The following is a 24,629-nucleotide window of genomic DNA, read 5'->3' as shown; positions in this document are numbered from 1 at the left end:
CAAAATATTGCTGTTATTGTTTTGCATTTACATTAGGTGTTATGTTGCTTCAGAATTATTTTTATTAGACCTCATGAAGGCAAAGAGTGGTCTGTTCTTTTAAAAATTTCTCTATGCCTTCTAGCAACTCTGGTTTTTATAATGGGAACTGTGTCCAAAATTAATATTTTTATTTCCCCAACAATGTCTTCACTCTGTGTAATGCAGTTGATATTAACCCTCCTTACTTTCTCTGGATCAGCCTCCAGAAACTCCCCAATGCTGACTTTGCCAAAGACTCCTCATTTTAATTCTCCTTGCTCTTATGGCCACCATCAATTATTTTCTTTTATCATCCTGAAGATTTTTAATGGCTTCCCTCTTTTGTGAGTATCATATTATAGGAATGAACCACAAAATTTATTTATGTGTCCATACAATATATTACTACCTACCTGCAGGATCACTGTAGTAGATAATAGTTTATTGATGTGCTAGGGAGCTAAAGTACAGACAATTTTAATCTATTTACTATATAGCCCTTAAATCAAGTATAAAAAGAGGTTTTTTTTGTTATTTCCTAATACATGTTAAAATAAATATCATTTAGAGCCTGACAACTTCTATGTTCTTCCTAAATGAAAAAATCATAAATGATCCCAATTATGGCAAATTGTATCTGTGCTATGCAAGGGTCGCTTTTAAACCTGCAAAAGTGACTTCTACTTTTCAGAATGTTTTGTAGATTTTTAAAATGTACTTTTCCTCACAGCACCAGCATAGTGTTGTGATTTTGCAGCTGAGGACATTGGGTTATTTTCATGGCAATGTTTAAATTACCAGCATTGTAATCTTTATTTTTGCTGAAGGTAAAAAAGAATATTGTGGTAGGTAGAGTAATGCCCCCTCCAAAGATGTCCATGTCCTAGTAACCCAAGCCTGGGAATATGTTACATTATATGGCAAAAGGTATTTTGCAGATGTGATTAAATTAAGGATCTTTAGATGGGGAGATTATTCTGGATTATCTGAGTGAACCCAACGTAATTATAAGGGTCCATATAAGAGAAAGCAAGGGGACGCCTGGGTGGCTCAGCCGTTGGGCGTCTGCCTTCGGCTCAGGTCATGATCCCAGGGTCCTGGGATTGAGCCCCACATCGGGCTCTCTGCTCGGCAGGAAGCCTGCTTCTCCCTCTCCCACTCCCCCTGCTGTGTTTCCTCTCTCACTGTCTCTCTCTGTCAAATAAATAAATAAAATCTTTAAAAAAAAAAAAAAAGAAAGCAGGAAGTGAGAGGATCAGAAGAGATGTAGTGACAGAAGGAAGGGTCAGAGTAAAAGAGAAATTTGAAGATGCTACACTGCTGGCTTTGAAGATGGAGAAAGGGACTCTGAGCCAAGAAATGTCAATGGCCTCCAAAAGCTGGAAAAGGCAAGGGAATAGAATCTCTCCTACAGTCTCCAGAAGGAACCAGCCCTGGTGATACTCTGATTTTAACCCAGTGAAACCTTTTTCAAACTTCTAACCTTCAGAACTGTAAGATAATAAACTTGTATTATTTTAAGCCACTGAGTTTGTGGCAATTTGTTACAATAGCAATAGAATATATTACAAGGATTGACAGCCCTTGAACAATTTATGTAGTCTTGGGCCCCATTAGTGATTCACTTTGAGTGGTTTATGCTTCTCTGAAAAGCGCTCTGTCCAAGGGTTCTGAAGAAGCAGCAGCTCTGTGCACAAGGCAGACCACCAGTGGCCAGAAGGCTAAGTCCATTTAATTGGCTGCCACTAGTTTGAGAATAATGGCAACCCTGGGAGCAGTATCTTCCATCTTCCTTACTCAGTGGTGTTGCTCAGTTCTATATATGGAGGTGTTAGAAATGTGGATATTGAATATCCAGCTATCCCAGGCTTGAAAGTAATTTTTAAAAATATAACAGGGACATAAGTATGTACCCACTGATGTGTCCTATTGATAAGTGTATGGTCTGCATATAGCATAGGTGGGCGTGAGCAAATGTTTCACCAGCATATTACCAGCATTACTAACTCTAAAATTCTTGGGCCCTTAACAGGTGTCTTCTCTACTGCAGCAGTTCCATATTTTAGGTTCTGACGCTTCAGCAATGTATTTTTAAGGTGCCAAACTGAGTATCAGTTAGAATGCATCCTGCTGACAAGAGGCAACAATGACTAACAGCCATTTAAACACAGGGATTTCTTTATGTCAGCAAAACTATTAATGGCATCTGATGCCTTTTTCCTTCAGAGACTGTAATCCTTAGTGTGTTGCTTTTGTCCTCATGGTTACAAAACATGTTGCTGTACTTTTAGGTCTCACATCTGTGACTGGTGTGGGGTGGGTGGTCAAAGAGGTCAAAGAGCTTTGTCCTTGTCCCTGCCTTTATATGTAGGAAAGAATGGCCTGTGTCTCACAGAGTAGAAGAACCATGCCACATGGTTACTGTTACTATTAAGATAGTGTAGGAAGGTGTATTAGCTTTCCAAGCTCTGAGTACAAAAAAAAGAGAGAAAGAAAAATGACATTGTGGATAATTGGGGGAGCTGGTCCTCAGAGACTGCAAAGGACACATTTAAATGAGTGATTTCTGTAAGATGGATTGGTTTACTACTATAGATTCCACAATTTTTCAGCCGCTGATCCCATTTAAAGACACTGAACTGCATAGAGCTTCAGCAGAAAGACATGGAGAATGGCCCCCAGATTTATTATTACCTGAATCTTTTGTTGTTCATATTTTTCTTTGATTCAAAAGGAAAATACTTGCAATGTAGAATTTTAATGACATTATTAAAAATGTATTCATTTTCTCTCTGTATATATGAGGAAACATTTTTCATGATCTCTTTCCCACTTTTTCCCGCCCTTCAAAAAAGTTTTGGAGCCACAAATAATTCCTAAGAAAATATCTATTATCCCAATAGACTTTTCCTATCAGGATCTTAGACATAACAGTGATTTCAAAGAAATGATTCTTACACTCTGAAGGCTAATCAAGCTGCAAAATTCTAAAACATTTTGCAGGCTTTCTCACATATAGCATCTAGCCAAAACCAACAATTCTAAAATGAATTCTTTTTTATTATGTATTGCAAATTTCCTTAAAAGAGAGCATATTTCACAACCTGGAAGGTGACATTAATTTTGCACAACAGTAAAGTTGATGTGTACAGTGTGTGGCATGCATCCAACCGTGTCATCCATCAATGAAATTTCAGAGGTTGATTCCTATAGTAGAAAATTACCCACTTTCTCAGGAGCTACCATTTAAAACATCTCTTTTGAAATGAAATTTGCGACTTCCTGCTAACAGCTATAGAAGGGAGATGAGGAGGGGGAAATGAAAGGGGAAGGCTCTTCCTATAATCAAAAGGAAGAGAGAAACATAGAAAAGGAGGAAAAGAACATTTAAATTGGCAATATCTCTAAAGAGAAAGCCATATGTTCAGCAAACTTTCCATATTCAGTTTTATAATTACTCTTGAGGTTCCTGAGGGCTTCTAAATCAGGCCATTTCTGAAAGAAGATGTATTTTTTGTTGTTTCAAACTTAGATAATATTTTCACATTCAGAAATTAGGAATGCACATTAAAATGTTGATAGGAAATTGAGTAGAGAAAGAATTTATATTTTTAATCATCTGACTTTAATAATAATCACATTTAGTCCAGGTCTCTATTAGCCAGTGAAGAAAAGAATGGAGGCAATTACCTTGACAATTGAGACAAAACCATCTAGAGGATATTGTCCTGTTTAGTTAGCTGGATAGTGGATAAGATGCCTGAAATTGATGGTGCTTGTTCAGGAGGCACTGAACTACCCAAAGCGGAACAGAAACTTATTTTTTCCAATCTGTGACAAGCTCTTGCATTGGTTTCCCTTGTGATAAGAAGTTATTTAAAAGATGAATGAGAAATGAAACAGTTGTTGCTTGACTTTCGAAAATCATCTAGGAATTTTACATAACTTGATGACTGTTCATTAATTTGGGAGGGTAAAAGATTCCATTTAAGACAGAGTAAATTCCATAAATGTACATAATAAATATGCTGGAGTCTCAAATGTGGAAGAGGACAACCAGTTAGAGGAAACCAGGAAAGCCTTTTTGGAAGAAGTAATCTTAAAAACAGGATTTCTAAGTCTTAAATAGGGCGAGGATTGGTGAGTGGGAAGAGGGGTAGTGTGTGGGTTATGCAGGAACAAGCAAGATATCACTAGGCAGCCCTAGTGAGAACAGAAACAAAATAAGCTTGAAAAGTACAGTGTATGTGTTACTGTGTTTGTTTTTTGATCAGAGAGTAGTGTAGTTTGATAGAAAGATACTGGAAACTATGACCAGAAACTATAATACTAATCATTACAAATAAATAAAGATGTGCTTAGGGATGCCTGGGTGGCTCGGTCAGTTAAGCATCTGTCTTTGGCTCATGTCGTGATCCTGGGGTCCTGGGATTGAGCCCCAGATAGGGCTCCCTGCTCAGCGGGGAGTCTGCTTCCTCTCTTCCTCTGTACCTCCCCCCACTTGCTCTCTTTCTCTCTCTCTCTCAAATAAATAAATAAATAAAATCTTAAAAAAAAAAAAAAGATGTGGTGAGGCTTAGTACATAGTAGATCCTGAAATGTTTCTCAGTCTGAAAACATAACCTTTGCTAAAGTCTCAAATAGACTTTATGGTTGTGATGAAGTTCATTTACTGTCAACTAATTTACCTAGGTATATAACATTTTCATTAATTATTGCAGTTTTGTCATTATTATTGTGCTTTGTTTTTGTTTTTTAATAGATTGTCCTTAGATGGGAGAGAAAAAGACTTTTTGTTATGCCCCCTCACTCCTAAAAAAAAATACCCATAAGCTTGACAATTGTGGATGAGAGCAATTGACAGGTAAAGACAGACTTACGTTGGCAAGATTGTTTCTTCACTTGGCTTGAAGCTGATTGGGCACAAGAGCAGTTTGGTGTTATACATGGTGGTACTAGGCAAGGAAGGGATTCTAGCATCTTTTTTTTTTTTTCCAGGAGAAATCTTTTCCTTAATAAAGTGAGTGAAATAATCACTTTAATGGAAATAGACTTAAAATTTGAAAACCATTTAACTGCAACAATAATTTGCATGGGCTTAGCATTACTCTTTTCATGCTTGCATTTTTTACTTAAGTGTTGATGTATTTTTAAGATTTCATTACTTTTCACATTTAAAGTAGAGTTACATTATAAAGTTAATGAAATATAATGCATCTTATTTGGTAATTGAGGACTTATTTTTTAAGTACAGGGAATGCTCTTTCGTGTAGACTGTAATTGTAGCTATGTTCATTGTGTCAAATTATTCATGCATTATTAGACCTTCAAACCCATAATAAATTATGTATGTTACTGTTTGGGGACTTTTGCTTAGTGTCACAAATATTTATATAACCAAAATCTAAGTTGTATTTATAAGAAAAAAAGAACTTCTCTGAAATCTCTACATTCTTTAGGATCTAACTTGTCTTAATGGTAGGAAACAGAATATTTTAATGGCCAAAATGGGATGGAATACAATTCCTAAACAATTTTTAAATTTACAATTATAAATTTATGTTAATTTCTCGATTTTTAAAAATTCATTTGAGAGAGAGAGAGAGTGCATGAGTAGGGGAGAGAGGCAGAGACAGATGGAGAAGCAGACTCTCCTCTGAGCTGGGAGCCTGATGTGGGTCTTGATCCCAGGACCCTGTGATCAGGACCTGAGCTGAAGGCAGACGATTAACCATCTGAGCCACCCAGGTGCCCCCCAAATTTATGTTCATTTCTATAGTCTTATAAAATAGGTGTTTGGCATAAAAATTTTAAAGCTAACAAAATTTGAAAGCATTATAACACTTCATATGAGTTAAAAATTGTGGATTTTGAATAATTTTGTTCTAAAGATTATAATTTTCTTTCCTGAAGTCACAAAGCTTTAGAATCTTACAAAATGTAATTCTTTAATATGGAGAAGTACCTACTGGATTAGTAACACAAGTAAGGGACTAAGAATTTAATCTGAATAGCATATATTATTATTGTGGTTCATATATTGTACATTTGTTTTTTTGTATATTTTGGAAGTAGATTTATTCTCTTGTCAGTTTCCACAGAACTATTTGGCATTTTATTTGTATTGTTTTTGTTTTCTTTAGTTTTTGTTTTTATGATTCTCTTAATGGTAAGAAATTGTATGTCTATATTTTTTACCAAAAAAATTATATATACAATCAGTATATTAGACATCTGATTCCATTGAGTATATCTTGGCACTTAGATAAGTTTACTAAGGAAGTGAATTGTTAGAAATAGGAGATGGATATATTAGGTTTAACATCTCGTTTACCAAACTAGATATTGTGGAACATCATTACATTGAAAAATGAGTCATTAGTGTAGTATGCTCATCTTTTTCTGCATTTGAATGACTATTGAATGGGGAGGTAAACATTCCCCTGATGTTAACATGTAAGCTTTCTGTATTTCCAGAAACTAATGTACCTGAAAAAAAAAAATCCTTAAGTGACTTTAAGAGTATTAGAGATGTTTATACAAAATAACACTCATCCCCACTCTTGACCATTGTACTCTGTTAAAACTAGTAATTTTCATGATTAGCTATGACAAAGATAGGGAAAAGATATATTATTGTTGTCATAAGGGAATAGAAAACCAACAATTCTGTATTGCATTCAGGCAGCAAAGTGCTGATCCAGGCTTTACCTAAAAACTAACTTACAAGGAAATCCAAAGTGATGGTTCTTTGGGTGGATTAGAATAAAGCAAGAATCCATCAATCACTTTTTTCCATTAGAGTCTACATTTCCAATGAGCATTAAAAGACTGAAAACATCAGCTGGTAACCATCTGACATTTCCCCCGTCCCACATTAAGTACTATATATAAGTTTGAAGAATTCAGATATTTTTAAAGAAATTGAAAAGATGTTTAAAATTCAATTATTATTTGGTTTAAAATTTAAAAATTAATTTGCTGAGAAATTTGAAAGTGATTCATAAGTGTGGAAATAATAAAATAATAATAACCAACATTTAATTGAACACCTAATATTGTGACAGATGCTTTAGTGCTTTTTACGTATTTTAAGTTAAATTTTATTTAATGCCTCAACATTCACGTTCTTTAAATGAGGGAATAAATGTACAGACAGGTAACCCAGGTTATGCATTTAAAGTATGGAGAACATTATTTTAGAAGTCTTAAGAAAATTCTAGAAAGGAAAAGCCTTGTTTCTTATACATCTCAAGAAAACTTATTTTTTAAAAGTAATTTCTAAAAAAAAAAGCTTATTTTTAGAGTTTGATGTTTCATATTGTTTGAGAAATTATTTTGTGAAGCTAGTCATGGAGAACCACATATTCCAGTGGTTACTAATCCATGTACTTGACCCACATCAGAACCATGTATAAGTCTGTAAAACCAGCAGCAAACCTAAAAGCACAAGGCACATTAGAGGCTACCTAGGTAGGTGCTACTACTAGGATTAAATTAACTATGCCCAAGATTATGAAAAACAAGATATTTTAGTCTTCCAAATGCTAATGTGTGCTTTTTTCTTAAGATCTGGAGTTTAGAGAACGTAAATACATACCCTTTTTTCCTTGGTCAAGCCAAGAACTCATTGAGACCTAAACATAGGACTCTGAAAGATGGAGATGAAATACTAGTTTTTACCGATAAAGTTAAATTAGAGGGATATTTTGATATGTGGCCACATTGAGCTTTCTACCACTCCACTCTTGCATATAGGCTAACCTTTTGGGGCACAGGTAATGCTGAATGATAATTGGCCTATCACACAAGGGCCTATCCTAACAATGTACAGCACCTGAGAGCTGAAAAAGTGTGTTCAGCACAGGCAGAGAAGAGAAGAGACAGAAGCTAGAAGGAACTGAGCACTGTAAAGCTACCTCTTTACTCCAAAGTTGCCATTTGGCCACACAGATTAAGTTTTTCCTGCAGCTCAGGAGTGAATGATGCTGTGGAGAGAGGCCAGGAGTGTAAGCCTTAAAGGAAATTCCTCATTAAAAACACAAGGCCTGGTGACAGCCTTCCTTCTAACAATATTTTATTATTATAGCAATACTTATTATTTGATAATTATAATAATTTTAATTATTCAGAGCCATTTGTAAAAGTTGTAGATTTTTCGTAGTTCAGAGCAACAGGTTTGGGTAGCAGCCACATTAGGAATAAGAAAGCTAAAACCTAAAGGTCAAGGATCTAGTTGCTTTCTAATTGCTGTCCTTGTATCTGCAGACTGTCAGAGAACAGGATTAGAACAAGGAACACTCATTTTGCATAAAGATTTTCTACTTCTCTTGACATTTCCAACAACTCGATAGCATGACCAAATGAAACCTGAAATAACGGATGGGAAAAGCTAGGTGGAAAGACTATCCAATGCAAGAGTTCTGTCTTAGCCTAATTAAGATTCAAAAATCAGATGGAAAAGATGAAGTCAAATAAGAACAAAAATTACAAGGAAATTGTGGTAATTGATGAAGAGGGGCTATAATTGATAGAAAGGAATGAAAATGGTGATTTCAGTTATCTCTGATTTCTAACAAGACTATAGGGAGTTACAGCAAAATGTTTTGGAATTTCTAACAGGTAAAAGATTATTAGGTCAAAAAAATTAATTCACGTGAAATTTGAAAATCATTTTATACAATATTCACAGTATTTACCAGTTTTCAGAAAACTAAATTAAATGCTTCAGATTACAAATCCAGTAACACAGGAAGGATATCTTATATTCTCCTTGTTCTGTTAATTAGTGAAATATTGAACTCATACTAAGTAGTCAATAAATGCTGATTGATTATGGGTAAGTTGTAGGCTCTAAGAAGGATAGATTATTTTTAAAATTAGTTTTAATATTCAAAGCCATAATCAAGTTTTTGCTATTTTACCAACGAAGGGGAAGCAGTGCAATAAATAGGAAATATTTTTAAAAAACAATTTTTATTCATCTACATGTTATGTAACTCTTCTTGAAATTGATTTGATTTCCAAATTAAAGGTTGTCATAGGATAATAATAAACTAATTTTGCATACATGGCAACACAGATAAATTGAAAACATAGGACAAGTTCCCCAAATATTTACTAAGTGGCAGTGGAGAATGATGCTGGAAGTCAGTGTTTTTCACAATGCATGTATAACATGGTATACATCCAAATGAGAAGTCTTCTTGGCTTTAAATGAAATGACTATGACTCTAAATGCTATGATTTATACAATAGCTTAAACACTTTCTCTTGTTCAAACTGCCACAGAAAACACATATGATAATGTGGGAAAGAAGTGTTTAAGTTGTTAATATTTTATTTTATTAAGTTGTTAATATTTTATTTTATTCTTAGTCATAAAGAACACAAAATTCAATAATAATTTCAGTTATTTATGCAAGAAATGTTTTTGTTATTTCAATAGCAGTAAATGGGGAAAATGTAAAAAGAAGCTTTTTTTCTGATTTCATAAAAAGAATGTCTCAAACAGTATAAAGTATAAAATAATGCATCTGTATCAGTAGTTTTTTTCATCTTAATTTGGGTGGAAGGAAAACCATAAGCCCTAGGTGATATACAACAATAAGTATTTAATGCTCAGGCACCTGAGGTAGTCATCTAGGCAATTCTATTGTTTGTAGCTAGTTGTTGGTTCTTCTGGTCTTGACTGTACTCTCATGAGTGTGGGGCAGCTGATCCTGGTATGGGATGAAAATCAGGACATCGTAGTCCTGCTCCATGTGTCTCTCATCCCCCACCAGGCTGGGAAAGGTACGTCCTTCTCATGATGATGGTAAGAGGGGAAAAGAGAGAGCAAGCCTAATGATGCAAACACTCTTCAAGCCTCTTGAGTGTGCCACATTTACTAATATATCATCGGTTAATGCGAGTTACAGCATCAGGCCCAGAATCACAGTTTGGAGAGATACTACAAAGTTACATTGCCAAGGGATTGAACACAGGAATGAATGGCAGAGAAAACAGCAATGATCTCAAGAGCTGATGTTTATTTATGGTACACAGAAGTGAACACATTTCAGAAGAGAAATAAATGTAAAATTTAAATGAAACTATTTTTAATTAATTTATTTTTATTTAAATTCAATTAGTTAACATATAGCATATTATTAGATTCAGAGGTATTCAGTGATTCATCAGTCTTATATAATACCCAGTGCTCATTACAACATATACCCTTCCCAATGTCCATCACCCAGTTACCCCATCTCCCCACTGCCTTTCCCTCCAGCAACCCTTAGTTTGTTTCCTATGATTAAGAGTCTCTTGTGGTTTGTCTACCTCTCTGAATTCATCTTGTTTTATTTTTCTCTCCCTTCCCCTATGATCCTCTGTTTTGTTTCTTAAATTCCACATATGAGTGAAATCATATGATAATTAGTCTTTCTGTGATTGACTTATTTCGCTTAACATAATACCCTCTAGTTCCATCCATGTCATTGCAGATGGCAAGATTTCATTTTTTGGTGGCTGTATAATATTCCATCGCACACACAAACATACACACACACACACCACATCTTTTCAGAGACAAAGTGAATGAAACTATTACTGTAAAGTTGCAGCTGTATGAAAAGACCCAGTTTATTCTTATATTTTTACTTTTATCGATGTTGCTAAACAAAAGTAAAAGAAAAAATAGTTTTAAGACTAATTCCTAGCTATATATAGTTTTTTTATTTAGAGCCATATATTTTCATCATAATGAGAATAAGCAAAGGTTGTTTGGGGGGGATAAAAGCTACGCATCTTAAAACATAGTCATTAGTCAGATGATTTAAGTGTGGTAAATTAATGTGTCTTAATTATTTTTTGCAAGTTAAAATATATTAACTATCATAAATATAAAAAAATGTGATTCTTCAAAAGCTTGAAAGATAATAAAAATCATGTCTATTTTTTAGGAAAAGAGAGCTTACCATTGACAATCAAGTATTTTTCCAATCTAATAAAACCAGTTGAAGCTGTGAGAAGAAAAGATTTAGTACATACAAACATATATATAATATGATACAGTATAAAATAATATGATATGTATCTGTATATATTCCCACTAAAATTACCTGTCATAAGGGCCTAAGAAACTTCTCTTAGAAGAAGATGGACTTTAACATTTCATTGGGAGGGAAATTAAAGTAGCTTATTTTACATACCTTTCTTTGCCTACAGTTTTTCTGACTTAATTACAATGTTCTTGTGTGATTCAAGACTGATAAAAATCTCAAGAAAATCAGTCCTGGCAAAAAACTGTGTCACATCTAGAATTTTGATTAATTTGACACAATATAATACAAAATATTAACAGATTTGTTTTTGTTGGAGACAACTGATCTAAATCAGTGCTACCCCTTTATATTAAATTTAAAATATTAGAAACTATAATTTCATATTCCACAAAATAGACCAGTAATGTTTTGAATTAAATTGAATTTCCTTTGTTACTCACTGTAAGACTATGTTAGTTTTCTATTGCTGCTATCACATATTACCACAGAATTTAGTGACTTCAATCAGTATACATTTCTGATCTCAAGGTTGTATAGATCAGAAGTCTAGGGAGGTTCACTGGGTCCTCTGCCTAGCATCTCACTAGGCTAAAATTAAAACATCAGCAGGACTGCGCTCTTGTCTGGTGGCTCTGAGGTGGAATCTTCTTCCAGGCTCATTCAGATAGTGGACAAAATTCAGTTCTAGGTACCTGTAGAGGAACCTTAGGGTTCCTTTTTCCTTACTGGCTGCCAGGGTGAGAACAGTTCTTATCTTCTAGAGGTTGTCCACATTCTGTGACTCATTTTCCCCTTCCTTCAAGTTCAAAGCAAGTAAAGTGGGTCAAATCTCATGCTTTGAATATCTCTGACTTAATGTTTCTGTCTCTTTTTTTTTTTCCCTGTTTTAAATGGCTTCTGTAATTAGATTAGACCCACCCTCCAGAATACTTTTCCTACTGTAAGCATATTCCCAGATTCTGGGGATTTGGACATTGTTGGTTCATAACCTCCTCTGAAGCTTACTGGGTATAATCTGAAATCAGTCCCCATACTCAGAGGGCAGGAAGAGCCTGAATAAAGAGGTGGCCCACTCCAGAGTGGTAGGTGTTTTGATAAGCAAGGGAACTTACATACAAGGCTTGTCTTGAGTGGCAGCGATATGAGTAGATCCCTGAGACCACCTGCCAAATCTTAAAAGTTTATATAGAGAACTTACCTGGTTCAGTCAAGTATACCATGCAGGTGTTCTCAACATCACATCACTGTCTCAAGGCCATGTCCTTGGAGTAGCTCTGGGAATGGGAAAGGAAAACAGAACCCACATTCCAAGGACTGGAGAGAGGACAAGGAGGCTGTGATTGCCTGATCCAGCTCACAAGTCAACCAATGCGTATATCTTTTGAATGACCTCCCCCTCCAGACATGGACATTTTGGGCAGACAATTCTGTTTACCACAGTAGCTCACGAAATATCTACTATATGAGAAAGAGCTCTCAAAGCTATTTAAAATAATAATTGGAATAGTTAATTTTATTGAACACCAGGAATTACACTAAGCACTATTTATGAATTATTTAATCTAATCTCCTATATGAGCTAAAGACACTAATTCCTATTTTACTAAAGAGGAAACTGAGGCTTAGGTATCTTTCAAGTACTAAGTCCAGTTACACAGACCACAGAACCTTTAGAGTAACTGTATGTAGAGCTCCTTTGCTTAAACTATTGCTGTGATTGTCTTAACCAAAAAAGAAAATTATCATGACATATGAAATTCCTTCTATTTCTGTCCAACTTATAATAGGCTATAACAAAATAATTTCCTTTTGGCAAAATGTTCTAGAATCAGAGTGATTTTTATTAATACATTTGCAACTTTGTGTTCAGAATTTTCAGTGCCTAAGTTTACCCAAAATAAAGTATTTCCCATGAATATCTGCCCACATCATTCTTTTCTCCCCTTTAGTTTAAATTTTGCTTTAATGCATTAACAATATTGATATAGGTGTGGGGGGAGGGGCATGGAAGCAGCTGATCTGTTGTATAAGAGGATGAAAAGATATCAAATAGAATTATAATAAAATAAGTGAAGTTATTAAATCAGATGTAGTTCGACAGGTCACTGAAACCTTATATTGAGAAGAGATAAAGCAGAGTGCACAAGTACACAGAACCTTAGACTCTTCCGCATTCTTATACCTACATGAGTGAGGTAAAGAAAGGACAAGAAGACACAAGGGAAGCTTGAATTAGCAGGATTAAGGGTTTGATAAACATTGCAGCAAACACTTACCACCTCTCCTGGTTGCTCTTATGGTGAGTTTCTCTTCCTTGCTAAGGACAGTATAAAACACTACATGTTAAAACATAAACTCTACACAGACGCACACGTGCCCGCACACATGCATGCCCACACACATAATGCCAGAAGTGGGGGAGGCAGAGCCACATTGCATAGGGAGGCTTTGAATAATTTTAAAAGAGTCTCTGCTGCGGACATTGAATGTTGCATAAAGAAAGTAACGAGTTTTTTATTTTTATTTTTTAAAGATTTTATTTATTTATTTGAGAGAGAGAATGAGATAGAGCATGAGAAGGGGGAGGGTCAGAGGGAGAAGCAGACTCCCCGCGGAGCAGGGAGCCCGATGCGGGACTCGATCCCAGGACTCCAGGATCATGACCTGAGCCGAAGGCAGTGGCTTAACCAACTGAGCCACCCAGGCGCCCAGTAACGAGTTTTTTATAGAAGAAGAGTTGATTAAACTGTGTGCTTCAGAGAACTGAGAATGGTACATACCTTTTATTTATCCCACTGAATTGGTAGAAGTCAGGGTAGCTAATAAATCATGGAACTGAGTATCTCTGCAGTTGCTCCTGTTCTTACTGCAGTATTGGGCTGGGTAAAAACAAGCTCCAGCGCTTACCTGAGATTGCAGCAGCTTGCTGCTGGGATTGCTCTCCCTGTCCCCTTTTCTTACCCAAAGTGGGTAGTTGGATATAGAACAAGTAGCCAACACGTATCTCTTCATTTTTGTTTCATTCACATGGAAAGGAAGATGTCAGCAGCATTTATGATGCAGAGACAAATTCATGGGAATAAAAGATAAAACAGCACCCTACTGCATGGCAAATTATCAGGACCCATTTCCTGTCTGTTCCTTGTTTTTCTCAATCTGTCATTGTTTGGACCTATTTCTGTCTACCTCATTCCCTCTTTAGGGTTTAAGTCCCACCATCTTATGTGTTTATCAGTTCTCACTTTGGCCCAATCGGCCGCCTAATTCCATCCTGTGAACTTACATTTTTCACTGTATTCATCAATTCTGGCTGTATACATCTGGTTGCCAACCCTGAATTTAACTTGTTTGTGCTTTCTAAATAGCTTTATTGAGATGTTTTTATAACCGAGTTTTACTCTTGTTCCTTCCTCCTCACCCATTCACTGGGAACTGATCAGGGGCTCACTCACTACAGCTCCTCAGCTTCCCTCTAACATCCTCAGCTACATACAGAGAGTGCCAAACTCAGAGTTGAGTGCCCTCTCTTGTCCCCATCACTCCTGCCACATGGTCTCTGACACAAATGAGGCAGGGTGATTTAAACTGAATCAGTCTTAGCACATGTTTTAATCTAGAAATTGGAAGTCAGAATGATCTATTTAACCTATGATAATTTCAATATGTTCCTTAAATTCCAAAATATATTTATAAAAAGTGCTGAATTTTACTCAGTATTCTTCAATAATAAAATAACCATAAATAATTAATTTTGAGTTTCTAATTTATTTATCAAATAGTTACCAAAAAAGGTGTCAATAGTTAAATATAATCCTCACATTGGGTTGGTGGTTTCTAACAAATTTGGTCAAGTTCAGAACAGAATTCTGTACTATAGCATGTAAATTTACCTTAATTCCATGTCTTAAGTAGTAATGCTTCCAATTATGCCTTGATTATATATCTAGGTTATATTTTTAAATATCCTCCTGGAAAAGAGATTTTGTGATAGAGCTCTTGCCATGGGGATGTTTGACTTTAGCTTAAAAAAGCATCTACTCCGTGTCACTAATATACTAAGATGTGAAATGGAAAATTTTTATATTCATAGCTACACAGAGTTCTTGTAAATTGCTGAAACATGAAATAACCAAATAAACTTTATTATTGAAATGGGTTTCTTAAGAACATAAATGTGTAATGTAACTTTCAAACCTGTTAAACCATAAAGAACTACAGCGATTTCATAACAGGAAGCACAGTGTGTATAAAACTATGTAGCATAAAATGTTCAGCTGCTAAAGTAACAGGAAGGTTCCAGGAGGTATTTTCATAAATCTGGAAACAGTTAACCTGTTTTGATGATCTCCCTCGTTCCATTTCCCTGAATATCAGGGCCTGGCTTCCTTTGTCTTTGGAGTTTATAAATTTAATTTAGTCGAATCTGTATTTTGAAATGGTCTTTCATGTATTCGAAAGTTCAACAACTTCTGGAGAAAATGGAATGGTATTATTCAGATTAAAAGTATCCTTTCCTAAGTTTTGTTTTATATGGTAAGTAAAACAAGAGTAAAGTGGAGGAGACAGAATAAATGACATCACACTTTTTATGTGAGGAAGCAGAGACATAATAAATTTAAATGACTTTTGTTCAAGGCCACTGGTCCCAGGACTTAATAATTTTCTTTTTGAAAGATACTTGGGAAATGGCACCGCTTATGCACTCACCCGAGTGGGAGTATTCCCCACCCTGTGAAACACGGACATCCAGCTGTGCAAATGAGGTCACAGGACATTTTTAAAGATTATTAGGCTGCATATTTGCATGTATGTTGGCTTTTTCATAAATGACCTTTGAATTGAGTGTTAGTGGAAAATCTTTACCTTTGCATGTGATTTGGAGAATTTTTTTCATATTAAAACACAATGAATCATGGAACACTACATCAAAAGCTAATGATGTAATGTATGGTGATTAACATAACATAATAAAAAAAAGAAAAAAACCCACAAATCGACAAAGCTCAATGGAGCATTTGTATTAGTTTATAGACATTAGTATAACAAAAATAGTATTATGCTTATTTATAAGTAGCTGATTTAATTTAATTAAGATTAGCTAAGATTGGACTTTAACCTGAAAACTTTTCCTAGAAAACTGATAATATTTGAAATTAAACTAATACTTCAGTTTAAAAATATACATTTGTGCCATGTAATTCAAAGAAAACAAAGATTTTGGGAAAATTCTATGAGACTGCTTCTTCACATGGCATGAGAAAAGCCAATTTACATCTCGTTAAAAAGGATTTGGGTTTAGTCGATGAACTGCTTATATGCGTGTTGTTACACAACGTGTGTGTGAATTTGTTCTTTTGATACATGGCTTTTTAAATATCTATTGAGTAATCTAAGTCACTGGTGAAGGCCTTTCGCCACTGATGACCCAGAACACACATCCAGCCCTCCCTTCCTCTTACCTGTGGATGGTTGGATTAGCACTACCAGCCAGGTAGCAGGACAAAGGGAAGACTATTTGATATGCCACCGTACTCCAAATTTACTGTACCTATAAAGTTGAAAAAACATTGAACAAGAAAAATAAAAAGAATTTAGCCTTTCTGGCTAACCATCCAGGGCATTATTAATAAAACCATAAACTATGAAAATGCCCCATCTATTTAGTAAAAATGAAAGGAAGTTGCTACTTTCCAGACCTCGACAATATAAATTAGACTTAGCTTTGAATAAACTCTATGGTATCACAGTTTTTAAACTTAAAGTGACAGGAAAGTATTAAGATTTAATATTTTCACATTCTCTTAGCTGACTTCTGAAAATAAATATGACTTGATATCTTATTTTGACAGATTTCTAATTGTTTTGGCTTTTGCACATATTTGTTTTATAACTTTTATTCCATTTTACTTTGGCACTTTTTAAAGTACACTTATTTAATATTCTTTATTGGTGAGAACAACTATGAGTTGGCTCTTCCTAAAGATAATGATGAAACTATTAATATACTAAAGTGATATCTGTCATAATAATGAGGAGCTGTTAAATGGATCTAAAGCCATTATTCTTAGGTTATAGCTGTATATACTTGTAGCTCAATGTCCTGGTTTCTTCTCTTGCTCTGTCCTTTCTCATTTTCCACATAGCAACTAGAGAGAGCTTTTATTTTTTTTTTATTTTTTATTTTTTTAAAGATTTTATTTATTTATTTGAGAGAGAGAGAGAGCACAAGAGGGGGGAGCGGGAGAGGGAGAAGCAGACTCCCTGCTGAGCAGGGAGCCCGATGCGGGACTCGATCCCGGGACTCCAGGATCATGACCTGAGCCGAAGGCAGTCGCTTAACCAACTGAGCCACCCAGGCGCCCTAGAGAGAGCTTTTAGATACTTATCAACCACATACCATTCTCCTACTTAAAACCATTTGATGATCTTAGGATAAATTTTAGTCTTCTTGTGTCAGTTTATGGGGCCCTACATCATCTGGTCCTTGTCTTTCTACTGTTCCTCATCCATCCTCAACACAGTCCTCCTTGCCTGCTCTCTGCAGTCACTCTGACCTTCCTTCTAGTCCATTGAATACATCAGCTCCTTTTAGCCATAGTGCTTTTGCACATTCAGTCACCAGTTCCTGAAACCACCTGCCCCTAAATCATCCTAAAGATGCTTCTTCCTTCTTGCCATTCTGATTTCAGCTTCTTGACATTCTGATGTCACATCTTCAATGAGGACTCCCCTAACCACCTCATCAAAAATAACATTCCCCCCACAAATCATTGCCATATCACTTTGTTATGTTTTTCTTATAGATGAATTATTTTGTTCAGTTATTGTTACTGTTTGTTTCCCTCCATTCACATGTAAATGAGTGAAGTGATGTGGGTGATGCCCCTGTCTGTTTTGCATACTGCATCATAGGCTTTTGATACATATTTGTTGAAATAATGAAAAAAAGTTGCACATTAGAGTTCTTTGTAAATCCTGAAGCATATCCAATTATAAGATGCAATTATTAGCTGAGTAACAATGAGACAAGTCTTTTATATATATTTGTCCTGGTAAGCTGGATAAAAACATGTGTGAGTGTGTGCTGTCCTAAAGGATAAGTAGATGAGTGGTCACCCAAAGTTTATGGGGCACACATTTTGATATTGATTCCTTTTCAAACTACTGTGCATCTTCTGCGATGGAAATAATTAGAGCCTATGAACTGAAGTGAAGGAAACATTTACAATGCTGAATAACCTAAAGTGAAGACAGGGGTATCTAATTAGTCTTTCTTGTGACAATCTTTTTTTGGATTAATATTCTTCTCTTTGAAAAGTCTAACAGTGGTGCTTATGTCACCGACTCTACTGATAATTAATAGTGTTCGCCATACACCTACACATATTCCTTCCAAAATATTCTTGTGTAACGCCACTGCTGGAAAGAACAATTTCAGTTAGAGAGGAGAGCTTTTGAAGTATATATCATGTGGTCTATTATAAGGAATGTGTCCTATTATAAAAGAAAAATCTCCCATAGAACATAATAGTTTATGTAACTTGCCTGGGATATTGTTTAACAAAACATTTTATAGATACTTCATCAGAACATGACTTGATGAAGAAGCAGGACTAGCATTCATCCACATTTTTCTTTTTTTAAATCCCTAAGATGTTTTCCTGTACTATTTCCACTCTAGTCACAAGCTTATTAACTTGGGAATGAGGTGACAGGGCCTTTGTCTTCGAATCTTGTAATTATAATTAATAGTAAGTTAAAGGGAAGCAAAAAGCTTATATTCAAAGTTTAAAGTAAAATGACTTTGTGGCACTTAGGGCAGGTGCCAGGAAGATATTAAGTAAGAGCTCATTATTCTTATTAATTAGAACTTCGGGAAGACAACTTTGAGAAACAAAGTCATTTTATGGTTACAAGAGGGACACCTATTTGTGGACAGAGCTTGGGGAGAGGAACTGTGTTGTTCTTATCTGAGGATGCCTAGGGCCTAGCAGAGGCTTTCCCAGATGGCCCACAACTACTTTGTGCCAGTTGTATACATGAAGACAGAGATAGGAGTCAGTGTATAATACTGTCTACTGTTACCCTCAATGAATTTCTAAAAGTCATATCATGAAATAACCACAAAAACATCATTATGTTTACTTGTGAAAGTATTATGTGTGGGGGCTGCATTTTCGCAGGATGATTTATCATCAAATAAAGCCCAGCAGTGGCCAATGTCTGTCAAAGCCACATGGAAATATCATTTCTCTCTAAGTATCTACAATTTTAAGTACTAAATTTACTACCTATGTTCTTTAAAAGAAGCATTATGGTTTATAGAAATTAGCTACATGAAGGGCTGGATTACAATGAAGTGCAATAGTGTTGAATAATAATTGCTAACTTTCATGGAGAGCCGACCATGTTCAGATATTGTTTCAACCACTTTACATATATCAACTTATTTTATCCTCACAACACCTCTATGAATGAGGTTTATGATTCCCTCCTTTTCACAAATATGGAAACTGAGACTGAGAGTTTATACAATGTAATTAGCTACTGAGGACTTTGCAGGTCAATATTCAAATCTAGGCATGCTGGCCTCAGGGACTCTGTCTATGCTGTGATAGTGTTCACTGAGTGTTCATTACTTGCCTACCACTATTCTAAGTCCTGTACATGTATTTACTTATTTAATTCTCAAAACAAATCTATGAGGTTAATACTATATTCTTCCCATTTTTCAAATGAGGAAGCTGAGGAAAAGGCTAGTGAAGTGACTTATCTGAGGATGCCTAGCAAATAAACACTGGAGCAAGAGTTCAAACTCACATCTTACTCTGGAGCCTACACTCTTAAACACTAGGCTACTTCATTCATGCCATGCAAATGGCTTTACATCAGGAGTAGGCAAACTAGGGCCCAAAAGTCAAATCTGGCCCACCACCTGGTTTTGTAAATAAAGTTTTATTGGAACACAGCCTTACTTTTTCATTTATGTTTTGTTTATTGCTGCTTTCATTCTACAACGGCAGAGTCGAGTAGTTATGGCAGAGACCATATGGTTCATAAGCCTAAAATATTTACTATCTGGCCCTTTATAGAAAAAGTTGTCCAACTTCTGCTTTAGATCTTTCTCAATCATCTTTCATTCATCCCCCACCACTCTGAACCTAGCCAGTGCCCAATTTCCAGAAAATAACAAGTGACGGTAATTAAAGCCTTTCAAACATCATTAGAAAAGTGACCAAAGAAAAAAATCAGTTCCACAGAAACTTCAAGGTGCATTTCAATAAATCCTTTAGACAGAAATAAGACAACATTAGGGTTGGTTTCTGCCCCTGTTGTCATAAAAAAAAAAAAAAAAAAAAGGAAGAAAGAAAAGGCAGTTGAGGTTCTGAGCTCACTCTACTGAGAGACATGGCTTCTGTAGACAGTCTGCTCATATTCATGTCCTCACTCTGCCACTTCCTGGCTTCATGATCTTGAGCAGATCACTTAACCTGTATGTGTGCCATTCCCCGATCTGCAAGATGGGATTAATTGTAGACCTAACTCCTAGGGGCATTATGACCATTAAATGAGTTAATGTTTGTAATTTTGTTATCAGAAACTGACTCCTATAAAGTGTTCATTATTTCTCCTGTTGTTCAACTTCTTCAAAAGACTGATTGAGAGATAAGCAGAATGATAAAAATTGAATATACTGGGGAAATTCTCAATGAATTAAAAGCCAATGGAATCAATGCTTACTAAATATCCTTCTACGTTTTTCTTTACAAAGTGCGATATGAAAATAGGTGAATAAAAACTCAGTGCCCTCTGACAGCTTGAAGTACAAGTCTCATAATAGTAGCACAAGAGAATAAGATATTTAATAAAGATCTTATTAAGTGCAACATATAATACCTCAGCACAGAAGCCTAATGCAGACAGGACTGTTAGAGAATGCTACTCACCTGATTTCCCCTACAGCACCAGAGCATTTTAGTTTTAAATGGTAGGGTCCACTAAAGCCTTTAAGACATTCACATGTCAAGTGTACCCAGTTCTGATATATACACTGACAGTTCCTAGATGTGTTCTTTAACTCAGTGTTAATAGTAACTAAATAACTTAACCATTCATGGGAAATGATAATATCACCAATTTCTGTAATAAGAATTGTTGATGTTTAAAATACAAACATATAAATAATAAACTATGAAAGACTAATACTAAGTAGAAGTCGCTAAAATCATGAACCCCAAAATCATGAGACTATCCTAAGTTCAAAGTCAGCCTCCATCCATTACTGAATGTGAACTTGAACAACTTATATAATATCTCAACCTCTGTTTACTTAGTCATAAAATAACGAAACTTACAGCACCAATGTCCGTCACTCAGTCAGATACTTGACAAGCATGTATGGAATAACTGCTATGCATGTGCCAGCCACCGTTGGGCCTGAGTATACAGCAAGTACACAACAAACAAACGGCTTAACCCACTGCCCTCCTGAGCTTTTATTCCACATGTGATAAGTAAACACTTAGTACAAATTCTGGTGCATATTCAGTTTTCAAACAGTGCTAGATATCATTACTGTTAACTGAAGAGGAAGAGGAGGAAGATTTCAGACACCAGTGCCCCACTGTGGAGTTGGTAATAACACTGAACTTAAGTATCTTGGAAATATTTCTGGTCTGTGGCCCTTAACTTGTGTTCCCAATCTTGATCTTCCACACAGAGTGATCTGAGTTGTGATTTGCCAGTCTTGACTGGGGGTCTTTATTACGAGGACCCACTCTTTGCTGATATACTTATTCAGTGACTAATTCAATAACAAGTATTGATTGATTGTTATGAAAACATTCTCATCTATATATGCTGGGTATATTTCTGTTCACTTAAAGACCATTTCATTGATGGGGATTCCTGGGTGGCTTGGTTGGTTACGTGATTGACTCTTGGTTTTGGCTCAGGTCATGATCTCAGGGTCCTGGGATCTAGCCCTGTGTTAGGCTCTGTGCTCAGCATGGAGTCTGCTTCCCCTTTCCCTCTCCATCTGCCCCTCCCTCCACTTATGTACTCTCTCTCTCTCTCTCATATAAATAAATATATATTTTTAAAAAGACCGTTTCATGGATGAGGTAAAAAAATTCCATTAAAAGATGGAATATCTGTGCTTGATCAAAATTTGTCCAGAATGATTAGAAGAAAACTAATTTATATATAAGAGATACTTAAAAAAAAAAAAAGAAGAAGAATCATTGTTAGAAAAGGTTTATATGAGCAAAGAAACCAGAGACTGTGATGAGTAAGATCAGACCTTACAAAGTGAAAGTAAACGTTACAGGTGGTTTGGAGGAGGCCCCAAAGTAGAAGGGATCAGAAGGAGTCTGGAAAAACACTTTCAAAACTGAAAAACACTCAAAACTGATTAACTACCAATGAGGTTGTGTTTATATTTTTTCCTTAACTTCTACAAATAACTCCCCTCACAAAAGTCATTTTGGAAACTTATCTTTCAAAGTCCGTAAAGACATCAATGATTTTACTTATCTTACTTAAAGAGGGTAATTTATCATATAGTCAAGTGTGCACGTGTCTGCCAGGAAAGCTTCGAGTCAACATATATCGTACTCAGTAGCTTCAAGGATTTGGTTTGCCTTCTTATGTGTGTTTGAATATAGAATTCATTTCAATCTGACATTTTTTACCTCTCATCATATTTTTCTTCTAATTAAGTTCTATAAATGTATCCTGAACCACATTTGAGCTGTAATAAATTCCTTTCCTGAATTGGCCTTCTGAAAGTCACAAACCAACATTGTGATGAATTGCAAAATGACTAATTTCCCTTTTGTGTTTATTTTGAGCAGCAGAATGCTAGAGAAAAATGAAGAAGTATTTCACTAGAAAGAAGGTCCTGCTTGTAGTGATTACATGCCTGGAAATTGAATATTTCCAACAGTGACTGACCCCAGCAGATTTCCAAAACTGTAGAGGTCTAATGCAAGGACATAATTTTGCAGCCCTAAATTTTGGGATTTAATGGTATTACTGGAAGGGATCCGTAATGAGGAAAGTTTTGCTCTCATGTAAGCCCTGGAGTTAACGATGTAGGTGTGGACTGAGGAGACCATGATGTCATTGGGAAATTGATTTCCTAAATTCTGTATTGCAGAAGAAAGGATCAAGGCCATTCATAGAATGGACAGCAGGAGAAATGTGTAATTTTTATTTTTTAAGTCATTATTTGTTTTACTTCACTATATAGGCAAGTAAATGCATTATGTCTTTGATATGAGATGGCTATGTTGAAATTGAACAATTTGTTGGTAATATATAGGTTGGTATTTTAATAGGTGCTTAACATTGGGCACATTTGTTCCTAATACATTGTAAAACATAGATGAAACTCTATATAAATAAGATTAAAGCATTGCCATAGATAAAATATCAGGCATTAACCTTGTAGACTCTTGATTTTAGAATGGTTTAACTCCAATATTGAAATAGCCACAATGATCATAGCCCAGTTCAAATAACACTGCTTAATGTGTTAATCATTAATTTCACATCTTTCTCATTTCCCTCTATGCCTTTATAGAGTGGGAATTGCCTTGTGCATCCTGAATTCATTACCGTAATTTGTGTACTGTGCATTGACTGAAGCCAATTTAAGTGGCGTATTAGCTTAGAATTTGAGCTTCTTCACTTTGTGTAGATAGTGGGCCATGGAGTTAATGTTTCATTTATAGTATTTGTTATAGAGCTATGATAATGTGGTTATGATTCATGATCTTTTCCTGGATAATGCCTGATTTAAGATACACTGTAGTCTGAAAAGAATCTTGATTTTCTGTAATAAGCATGGCTACTGGTCCAAATATCCTAACACCAAATTATCATTGATATAAATTTTCCTCTGTAAAAAGAAAATCAGAATTATTGTTTTCAAGTCAGGATTAAGATATTCACCTAAACCAATCATCTTATTTTGCAAATGAGGAATCTGAGATCCAGTGACGTTTGTTGGATTGATGGTGATCAGAAACCTGTAAGCATTAGAGCTATAGCCAGGACATGGAACTTGGCTCTTCTGACTCCCGAGCCAACACTCTGCGAGCGGTCCTGCCTTGCTGAGACGGGATAACCACTGTCATTTCATTTATTCAAAATGTGGAACCATTTGCTCTTATCTCCCCATAACGCTCTTTTCTTGTCTCTCCCTCTGCAGCATCATCATGCACCCCCGCAAAGACATCCTAGTCACCTGTGGGGAGGACCGCCTCTGGAAGTTGGTGGGGCTCCCCAAAGGCAACGTGCTTCTCACAGGATTTGGCCACACCGACTGGCTTTCCAACTGCTGCTTCCATCCCAGGTCAGTACACACAACTCCCTGAACCTACCTACTCTTTCCAGGAATACACTTATTTACTCTGTTTTGTCACTCTACTGGCTTTTTTTTTTTTAACCACTTTATTGAAGTATGAATGACATACAAAAAATTGTGCAAAGTTAATGCATGAAACTTGGTAAGTTTGAAGATAAGTATACATCCTTAAACCACCGCTACAATCT

General features: G+C 35.6%; 1 protein-coding gene across 1 annotated transcript in view; it reads left to right on the top strand.

Annotated features, from left to right (window-relative positions):
• The window catches only part of SPAG16 (sperm associated antigen 16), a 947,698-nt gene that overhangs the window by 418,811 nt on the left and 504,258 nt on the right, over window positions 1-24,629 (top strand). Inside the window, exon 11 of the mRNA XM_032402814.1 lies at window positions 24,286-24,429. Within this exon, the coding sequence (XP_032258705.1) occupies window positions 24,286-24,429 (144 nt within the window). The remainder of the gene's footprint in view (window positions 1-24,285; window positions 24,430-24,629) is intronic.

The sequence above is a fragment of the Phoca vitulina genome, unplaced genomic scaffold, assembly GCF_004348235.1.
Source record: "Phoca vitulina isolate PV1807 unplaced genomic scaffold, GSC_HSeal_1.0 scaffold1, whole genome shotgun sequence".
Classification (NCBI taxonomy): Eukaryota; Metazoa; Chordata; class Mammalia; order Carnivora; family Phocidae; genus Phoca; species Phoca vitulina.
Note: the sequence above shows the minus strand (reverse complement) of the source record. Positions and strands in the feature narration are given on the sequence as shown.